At 36.5% G+C, this 10,923-nt stretch overlaps 1 protein-coding gene across 1 annotated transcript; it reads left to right on the forward strand.

Moving 5' to 3' along the window:
* The first annotated feature begins 299 nt into the window (after positions 1-299).
* On the forward strand, positions 300-1,952 carry LOC128360940 (tripartite motif-containing protein 16-like). The gene has a single exon (XM_053321502.1). The coding sequence runs from the start codon at positions 300-302 to the stop codon at positions 1,950-1,952; it is 1,653 nt and encodes a 550-aa protein (XP_053177477.1).
* Positions 1,953-10,923: the final 8,971 nt, after the last annotated feature.

A 10,923-nucleotide genomic window follows, 5' to 3' on the forward strand; every position in this document is an offset into this window, starting at 1 on the left:
GCTTTTAACTGAGACTTTACTGTAAATGAGGAAACACAGTTTGAATCCACAGTGCGGCACCTCGTCCTGATAATCGTCCCTGTTCTTTAAACACAACAAGCTCCACTCTGGGATCAGAGTTCCTTGTTCTCTCCCTTCAGATCTACAGTTTGTAGATGGGTGTAACCAACATGTGACGCAGCACAGAGCTGTCAGGCTGCATTTATGACTGAATCACATGATCAGATTAGATCAAAGTTCAAACTTATTAAACTTATCAGGAAGTGAAGGTCAGACAGTTGTTGCCTCTGAGAGCTGAAATGGCGCAGAGAGATCAGCTGGACCGAGAATCCTTCTCCTGTTCAATCTGTCTGGATCTACTGAAGGATCCGGTGGGTCTTCCCTGTGGACACAGCTACTGTATGAGCTGTATTAAAGGATTCTGGGATGGAGAGGATCAGAGGAAGATCTACAGCTGCCCTCAGTGCAGAGAGGCCTTCACACCGAGGCCTGTCCTGAAGAAAAACACCATGTTAGCAGCTTTAGTGGAGCAGCTGAAGAAGACTGGACTCCAAGCTGCTCCTGCTGATCACTGCTATGCTGGACCTGAAGATGTGGCCTGTGATGTCTGCACTGGGAGGAAGCTGAAAGCCTTCAAGTCCTGTCTGCAGTGTCTGGCCTCTTACTGTGAGAATCACCTCCAGTCTCACTATGAATCACCTACATTTAAAAAACACAAGTTGGTGGAGCCCTCCAAGAAGCTCCAGGAGAACATCTGCTCTCGTCATGATGAGGTGATGAAGATGTTCTGCCGTACAGATAAGAAGTGTATCTGTTATCTGTGCACTATGGATGAACATAAAGGCCACGACACAGTCCCAGCTGCAGCAGAAAGGACTGAGAGGCAGAGAGAGCTCGAGGTGAGTCGACTAAACATCCAGCAGAGAATCCAGCACAGAGAGAAAGATGTGAAGCTGCTTCAACAGGAGGTGGAGGCCGTCAGTCGCTCTGCTGATAAAGCAGTGGAGGACAGTGAGAAGATCTTCACTCAGCTGATCCGTCTCCTCCAGAAAAGAAGCTCTGATGTGAAGCAGCAGATCAGATCCCAGCAGGAAACTGAAGTGAGTGGAGTCAAAGAGCTTCAGGAGAAGCTGCAGCAGGAGATCACTGAGCTGAAGAGGAAAGACGCTGAACTGAAGCAGCTCTCACACACAGAGGATCACAACCAGTTTCTACACAACTACCCCTCAGTGTCACAACTCAGTGAACCTACAGACTCATCCAGCATCAATATCCGTCCTCTCAGATACTTTGAGGATGTGACAGCAGCTGTGTCAGAGCTCAGAGATAAACTACAGGACATCCTGAGGGACAAATGGACAAATATCTTAGCGGCAGTGACTGAAGTGGACGTTTTACTGCCACAACCAGAACCCAAGACCAGAGCTGAGTTCTTAAAATATTCACGTGAAATCACTCTGGATCCAAACACAGCACACACACATCTGTTATTATCTGAGGGGAACAGAAAAGTAGAATGGACGGGACAACAACAGTCTTATTCTAGTCACACAGACAGATTCACTAATTGTCTTCAGGTCCTGAGTAGAGAGAGTCTGACTGGACGTTGTTACTGGGAGGTGGAGAGGAGAGGAAGAGTTTTTGTAGCAGTCGCATACAAGAATATCAGCAGAGCAGGAAATGAATCTGTATTTGGACATAATGACAAATCTTGGGCTTTATGGTGTGACACTGACAATTATGAATTTTGCTTCAACAACATATCAACTCCCGTCTCAGGTCCTGATTCCTCCAGAGTCGGAGTGTACCTGGATCACAGAGCAGGTATTCTGTCCTTCTACAGCGTCTCTGAAACCATGACTCTCCTCCACAGAGTCCAGACCACATTCACTCAGCCTCTCTATGCTGGACTTAGTGTTTTAGGCACAGCTGAGTTGTATAAAGTGAAATAGACAGAAGTCATTTCAGACTTCATGTGTCAGATGTTGTAATTCTTCATGTTTTTGTCTCCATGTTTCTGAGCTGCTCAGAGATCAGCTGACATGCTAATAGTGATATTCAACACTTTGTTTACTTTATGTATGTGTCGTTTATATGTTCAGTTTCTTTAAATGTGACTTTTTCCTGTGTGTTTTTATCCATGGAGGCTCTCACTGCTCATCACCATGTTTTTAACCTTCACTGACATTTCTTCAGATGAAAATGTGAACTTCTCTTTGTTCTAAATGTTAGTTTCATGTTTGTATTGATGTATTTGTGTCTGTTGTTTCTTAAACAGAGAAAACAGCAGAACTTCCTTCATCACAGATATTTTGTTCTCATCACTTTGTAAATTCATAAAGAAATGTTCAATCAAACTGTAATGATCATGATAATAATCATTAATGATGTTCTTGTACATAGCTGACATTCTGGGTTACACTAACTGACTGTGTGGATGAAGTCAATCTGAACATGAAATCATTGATCACACTTTACTGATTGGATGTGTCAACAATCTGAAGCTTCAATAATCAATAAACACCATTTTATCAACAGTGATCAAAGTGTTTTCTTCTCATTCAAAGCTTGTGTACTTTTACTGTAATACTGCATACTACATCACTATAATACTGCAGTACTTTTACTGTAATACTGCATACTACATCACTATAATACTGCAGTACTTTTACTGTAATACTGCATACTACATCACTATAATACTGCAGTACTTTTACTGTAATACTGCATACTACATCACTCATAATACTGCAGTACTTTTACTGTAATACTGCATACTACATCACTCATAATACTGCAGTACTTTTACTGTAATACTACATACTACATCACTATAATACTGCAGTACTTTTACTGTAATACTGCATACTACATCACTATAATACTGCAGTACTTTTACTGTAATACTGCATACTACATCACTATAATACTGCAGTACTTTTACTGTAATACTGCATACTACATCACTCATAATACTGCAGTACTTTTACTGTAATACTACATACTACATCACTATAATACTGCAGTACTTTTACTGTAATACTGCATACTACATCACTCATAATACTGCATACTACATCACTATAATACTGCAGTACTTTTACTGTAATACTGCATACTACATCACTATAATACTGCAGTACTTTTACTGTAATACTGCATACTACATCACTATAATACTGCAGTACTTTTACTGTAATACTGTATACTACATCACTATAATACTGCAGTACTTTTACTGTAATACTGCATACTACATCACTCATAATACTGCAGTACTTTTACTGTAATACTGCATACTACATCACTATAATACTGCAGTACTTTTACTGTAATACTGCATACTACATCACTCATAATACTGCAGTACTTTAACTGTAATACTGCATACTACATCACTATAATACTGCAGTACTTTTACTGTAATACTGCATACTACATCATTCATAATACTGCAGTACTTTTACTGTAATACTGCATACTACATCACTATAATACTGCAGTACTTTTACTGTAATACTGCATACTACATCACTATAATACTGCAGTACTTTTACTGTAATACTACATACTACATCACTATAATACTGCAGTACTTTTACTGTAATACTGCATACTACATCACTATAATACTGCAGTACTTTTACTGTAATACTACATACTACATCACTATAATACTGCAGTACTTTTACTGTAATACTGCATACTACATCACTCATAATACTGCAGTACTTTTACTGTAATACTGCAGTACTTTTACTGTAATACTGCAGTACTTTTACTGTAATACTGCAGTACTTTTACTGTAATACTGCATACTACATCACTATAATACTGCAGTACTTTTACTGTAATACTGCATACTACATCACTCATAATACTGCAGTACTTTAACTGTAATACTGCATACTACATCACTATAATACTGCAGTACTTTTACTGTAATACTGCATACTACATCACTATAATACTGCAGTACTTTTACTGTAATACTGCATACTACATCACTATAATACTGCAGTACTTTTACTGTAATACTGCATACTACATCACTATAATACTGCAGTACTTTTACTGTAATACTGCATACTACATCACTATAATACTGCAGTACTTTTACTGTAATACTGCATACTACATCACTATAATACTGCAGTACTTTTACTGTGATACTGCATACTACATCACTATAATACTGCAGTACTTTTACTGTAATACTGCGTAATACATCACTGTAATACTGCAGTACTTTTACTGTAATACTGCATACTACATCACTATAATACTGCAGTACTTTTACTGTAATACTGTATACTACATCACTCATAATACTGCAGTACTTTTACTGTAATACTGCATACTACATCACTATAATACTGCAGTACTTTTACTGTAATACTGCGTACTACATCACTATAATACTGCAGTACTTTTACTGTAATACTGCATACTACATCACTATAATACTGCAGTACTTTTACTGTAATACTGCATACTACATCACTATAATACTGCAGTACTTTTACTGTAATACTGCATACTACATCACTATAATACTGCAGTACTTTTACTGTAATACTGCATACTACATCACTATAATACTGCAGTACTTTTACTGTAATTCTGCATACTACATCACTATAATACTGCAGTACTTTTACTGTAATACTGCATACTACATCACTCATAATACTGCAGTACTTTTACTGTAATACTGCATACTACATCACTCATAATACTGCAGTACTTTTACTGTAATACTGCATACTACATCACTATAATACTGCAGTACTTTTACTGTAATACTGCATACTACATCACCCATAATACTGCAGTACTTTTACTGTAGTACTGCATACTACATCACTCATAATACTGCAGTACTTTTACTGTAGTACTGCATACTACATCACTATAATACTGCAGTACTTTTACTGTAATACTGCATACTACATCACTATAATACTGCAGTACTTTTACTGTAATACTGTATACTACATCACTCATAATACTGCAGTACTTTTACTGTAATACTGCATACTACATCACTATAATACTGCAGTACTTTTACTGTAATACTGCATACTACATCACTATAATACTGCAGTACTTTTACTGTAATACTGCATACTACATCACTATAATACTGCAGTACTTTTACTGTAATACTGCATACTACATCACTATAATACTGCAGTACTTTTACTGTAATACTGCATACTACATCACTATAATACTGCAGTACTTTTACTGTAATTCTGCATACTACATCACTATAATACTGCAGTACTTTTACTGTAATACTGCATACTACATCACTCATAATACTGCAGTACTTTTACTGTAATACTGCATACTACATCACTCATAATACTGCAGTACTTTTACTGTAATACTGCATACTACATCACTATAATACTGCAGTACTTTTACTGTAATACTGCATACTACATCACCCATAATACTGCAGTACTTTTACTGTAGTACTGCATACTACATCACTCATAATACTGCAGTACTTTTACTGTAGTACTGCATACTACATCACTATAATACTGCAGTACTTTTACTGTAATACTGCATACTACATCACTATAATACTGCAGTACTTTTACTGTAGTACTGCATACTACATCACTATAATACTGCAGTACTTTTACTGTAATACTGCATACTACATCACTATAATACTGCAGTACTTTTACTGTAATACTGCATACTACATCACTATAATACTGCAGTACTTTTACTGTAGTACTGCATACTACATCACTATAATACTGCAGTACTTTTACTGTAATACTACATCTTTGAGGCATTTGGGGGGGAAATCCTTGACATGTTAGTTTTTGGGGGTTCAGGATGTTTATGTCGCCTGCAGGAGAAACGTGTACACAGTTTCCATCATGGCACAAAAATGTGAGGACAACGTACGTAAGGTGGAGCCGTGAGCATGTGTGTGAGGGGGAGAGATGTTTGTATCAGTCACTTCCTGAGCGGCCGTCATTTAGCGTAAGTTGGGAAAATCCAAGTTAAAAGTTGAGTAAGTGGAGAATCATGAAGTCAACTCGTCACACCTGCAGACACAAAGGTAACGAGCTTTCTGTGGAAGTCCCTGTCAGTCACCCTGATACCACGAGAAGAGCTCCACCATTGTGTGTCTGTTTGGTAAACCCCAGATACTTCTACAGAGTGGACGGAGCATGACGATCAAAGCTTTCCTGAATGAGTTGGCTGATAAAAGACTTCCATGAAATGAAAACAAAAGAATATTATCTGTAGATCCTTCATACTGGCATTGATTAGCTCAGTTTTAAATAAATACAACTCAAATAACACAGATAAATGAATAAAGTTAATAATCATATGTTCTTATTTTCTTCATCTTCTTTATAAAAAGTGACAAACCAATAAAATAAAGTAGTTTCTGAATGAAAAGGAGTTGGCTGAAGCTTTAGATTACAATACCGGCCCCTTTAACAGACACACTACACATTTATATCAACATACAATATATAATATATGATGATCAAAGCTTTCCTGAATGAGTTGGCTGATAGAACACTTCCATGAAATGAAAATAAAGAGATATTATCTGTAAATCTGTAGTTTTCATTGTGAATGGCAGCGTCCTTCATACTAGCATTGAGTTCAGTTTAGTTTATTTTGGTCATTTTTAAATGTATGCATTAAAATAACAGATAAATGAATGAAGTTAATAATCATATGTTCTTATTGTGTTCTTACAGTGAAACCACCTGTGTGTGTTTTCGTGTGTGTGTGTGTGTGTTCTTGTGTGTGTGTATGTATGTTTGTGTGTTTGTGTATGTCCATGTTCATGTGTGTGTGTGTGTGTGTGTATCTGTATGTCCGTGTGTGTGTGTGTGTGTGTATGTGTGTATATGTCCATGTGTGTGTGTGTGTATCTGTATGTCCGTGTGTGTGTATGTGTGTGTGTGTGTCTATGTATATTACTGTGTGTGTGTATGTGTGTGTGTGTGTCTATGTATATTACTGTGTGTGTGTTCATGTGTGTGTATGTGTGTTCTTGTGTGTGTTTGTGTGTATGTATCTGTGTGTGTGTTCATGTGTGTGTGTGTTCGTGTGTGTGTGTGTATGTGTGTGTGTGTGTGTGTGTGTGCTGTAAGAGTTTGATGCAGTTGATGGATTTTAAATTGAAACCTCTCTCTCTTCAGGCATCGTCTTATTGTCTTATTTTCTTCTCTGTGGATTCTTGTTGTGTTTCAGCAGCTTCAGATGTTTGCTGAGTTTTTTTCATTCTTGGTTTTTTTTCCCGTTTTGTAGAATTAGAAGAAAAAAGAAAGAAAAAGAAAAAGAAAAAGATTATAAATGAACCAAACGTCTGAGACACAAACAGTCAGCAGCAGATCTCAGTCTGTGCTGCAGCTGCTTCAGACATGTGACCTCCTTTCAGAGTAAAGTAAAGTACCAACTTCTTCTGCTCAGTGTTGTAATCACAGCGCTTTTAGTTTGGTTTTATTTTGAAGGAATTGACTAGTTTTATTTTGAAGGAATTGACTAGTTTTAGTTTGGTTTTATTTTGAAGGAATAGACTAGTTTTATTTCAGTTTTATTTTGAAGGAATTGACCAGTTTTTGTTTGGTTTTATTTTGAACGAATTGACTAGTTTTATTTTGAAGGAATTGACTAGTTTTAGTTTGGTTTTATTTTGAAGGAATTGACTAGTTTTAGTTTGGTTTTATTTTGAAGGAATTGACTAGTTTTATTTTGAAGGAATAGACTAGTTTTAGTTTGGCTTTATTTTGAAGGAATAGACTAGTTTTAGTTTGGCTTTATTTTGAAGGAATTGACTGGTTTTATTTTGGTTTTATTTTGAAGGAATTGACAAGTTTTATTTCGGTTTTATTTTGAAGGAATTGACCAGTTTTATGTTGGTTTTATTTTGAAGGAATTGACTAGTTTTATGTTGGTTTTATTTTGAAGGAATTGACTAGTTTTATTTCGGTTTTATTTTGAAGGAATAGACTGGTTTTAGTTTGGTTTTATTTTGAAGGAATTGGCAAGTTTTAGTTTGGTTTTATTTTGAAGGAATTGACAAGTTTTAGTCAGGTTTTATTTTGAAGAAATTGACCAGTTTTAGTTTGGTTTTATTTTGAAGAAATTGATCAGTTTTAGTTGGGTTTTATTTTGAAGGAATTGACTAGTTTTAGTTTGGTTTTATTTTGAAGGAATAGACTAGTTTTAGTTTGGTATTATTTTTAAGGAATAGACCAGTTTTAGTTTGGTTTTATTTTGAAGGAATTGACCAGTTTTAGTTTGGTTTTATTTTGAAGAAATTGACCAGTTTTAGTTTGGTTTTATTTTGAAGGAATTGACTAGTTTTAGTTTGGTTTTATTTTGAAGGAATAGACTAGTTTTATTTTGGTTTTATTTTGAAGAAATTGACTGGTTTTAGTTTGGTTTTATTTTGAAGGAATTGACTCGTTTTAGTTTGGTTTTATTTTGAAGAAATTGACTGGTTTTAGTTAGGTTTTATTTTGAAGAAATTGACCAGTTTTAGTTAGGTTTTATTTTGAAGGAATTGACCAGTTTTAGTTAGGTTTTATTTTGAAGGATTTGACTAGTTTTAGTTTGGTTTTATGTAGTTTTAGTCTTAGTTTTTTAGTTTTCGTTAACAACCCTGATCCAGATACTTCAGCTACAGAACGAGTCTGTTTTTAACAATGTAAAGAATAAAAAAAGTCCTGATATTGTGTTTAAATTTAGAGAATGAAAGTAAAAAATTCACCAGAAAAACAAAAAACTCTAAAGTACAGATACTTGGAAACTCTACTGTAATAATGAAGTCAAATACTCTGGTACTTCCCACCTCGGATGTTTAATGCTTCCTCCTTCACCTGCCTGGCGTTCGGCCAAGTCCTTTACATACCTGAGTGATGACATCATCCCACACACACGCCACACCTGAGGGCCGAGGCCGACGGCAGCAGGCGGACTCTCACCCCGCTAACTAAACTACCACAGCTTCCCCCTGTTCAGTTACCGTAACCGTGGAAACCAACAGGAATGCAGAGACTCTGGCTTCAGCAGCAGCAGCAGAGTGAAACTGAAAGCTATTTTTTTTTTTATCTGATTGAATCTCTGCGGCCTCGAGCTCACGTAGGAACTTTATCAATGTCACTCCCACAGAACACAACTTAAATCACCTCACGATAAAAACCAGCCTCAACTCCACAGGGGGTTTTAATCCTTTTGATTTATAGTAAGATTATGTTTTCAGTATTTTAGGATTACGGCTAATCACTCCTCTATTCATTCATTCATTCATTCATTACTCTCGATATGATGTCACAGTCTGGCTCAAAGGTAGGATGAAATATGGAGACCACACATGACTTTTTAAACTCCAGTAAATGGGTCAGTGAAAAACATGTTAGAAAGAGTTTTAAAAGGCACCGTCAGCTGTTACCATGGGAACCAAAATAAAAGGAAAAAGGAGAAAATGGAGAAAGATAAGGAAGGAAGGAAGGAAGGAGGGAGGGAGGAAGGAAAGAAAGAAAAAGGAGAAAGATAAGATAGGAAGGACGGAAGGAAGGAAAGAAAGAAAAAGGAGAAGGATAAGGAAGGAAGGAAGTAAGGAGGGAAAGAAGGAAAATAAGAAGGAAGGAAAGTAAGAAAGAAAGAAAGAAAGAAAGAAAGCAGTCAGGTTTTGGTACAAAGTTTTTACCATAATCCTCTAATATATTATTATCCTTCCTTCCTTCCTTCCATCCTTTCTCCCTCCCTCCTTCTCTCTTTCTTTCCTTCCTCCCTCCCTTCCTTCCTTCCTTCCGTCCTTCCTTCCTTCCAAACTTTTTATGGTTACACCACTTAGACATTTTTGCCATAATCCTCTAATATATTCTCTCTAAAGCTGGAACTGTTTACTATTTCTTTCCATGTGCTCTGCTCACTGCTGGTGTTTTTGTTGCTGGTTTCAATTTAAAAGTCAGAAGTTAATAAAGTCATCGTGTCTCCTGCTTTGAGTCGCTGAGAGTCATTCAGCTTCTTTCTCTATTAAATCCAGAACATGATCTTTTCCTGAACCTGAACAACGCTGGCAGAGTCTAACCAGCAGGCTTCTTACTGTAAGATCTGATATGTTTATTATTGGCACTGAATATTTTACTGATTCATGTAGTGAAGAAACACAGAGCAGCACCGTCTCTATACAAGTCAATGGAGAAGTAACTTAGAGCTGCATTCTATCAAAAGGCCACCAGGGGGCGACCGTCTCTATACAAGTCAATGGAGAATTCACCAACTTCTCACTTGATTTCTAACCTCAGTAAACGTTTTCAAAATGTGTTTATGGTCTCAATCGCTAGTTTAAAGCCTTCTTCAATGCAGTATGATGTTCATTTGGGACATTTTGGCCTCCCTGATTTTATATGTGACGATAAAGCAGGGTATGCATTAGGGCGTGGCTACGTCCTGATTGACAGGTTGATTTACTTCAGTACTTTTACTTGTATTGGAGTAATATTTGACAAGGAGTATCTGTACTTTTACTCAAGTAGTGAAGTTGTGTACTCTGTCCACCTCTGATAATAACAGGAAACGTAGTTCAGTCAGAGACACTTTCGTCAGGGAGCGAGTATTTATAGACAATGGTTTTATAGTTGGATCTGAACTAACACTCATATTTAATTTCCTTCATAATGTATTTCCTGCTGCAGGTTAGTTGTTCGTTGTGTTTAAATGTGATTTCTAGGAGACAGAGTGGGAAGTTTATTGTCATGGGGCTTTTTGGCTTAATTTAGACCAGCTTTAAATGATCCACTAACAAAAAAATCCATCCTAAATTGCAACAGGGGCTAAATGACAAAAAGCTTTTATGTCTGTATTTCACACATTAAAGAAAACCAGATGCTCGTTCTGAGTTGTGTCTTACTCAATCTT

Source organism: Scomber japonicus, chromosome 6 (assembly GCF_027409825.1).
Source record: "Scomber japonicus isolate fScoJap1 chromosome 6, fScoJap1.pri, whole genome shotgun sequence".
NCBI classification, from domain to species: Eukaryota; Metazoa; Chordata; class Actinopteri; order Scombriformes; family Scombridae; genus Scomber; species Scomber japonicus.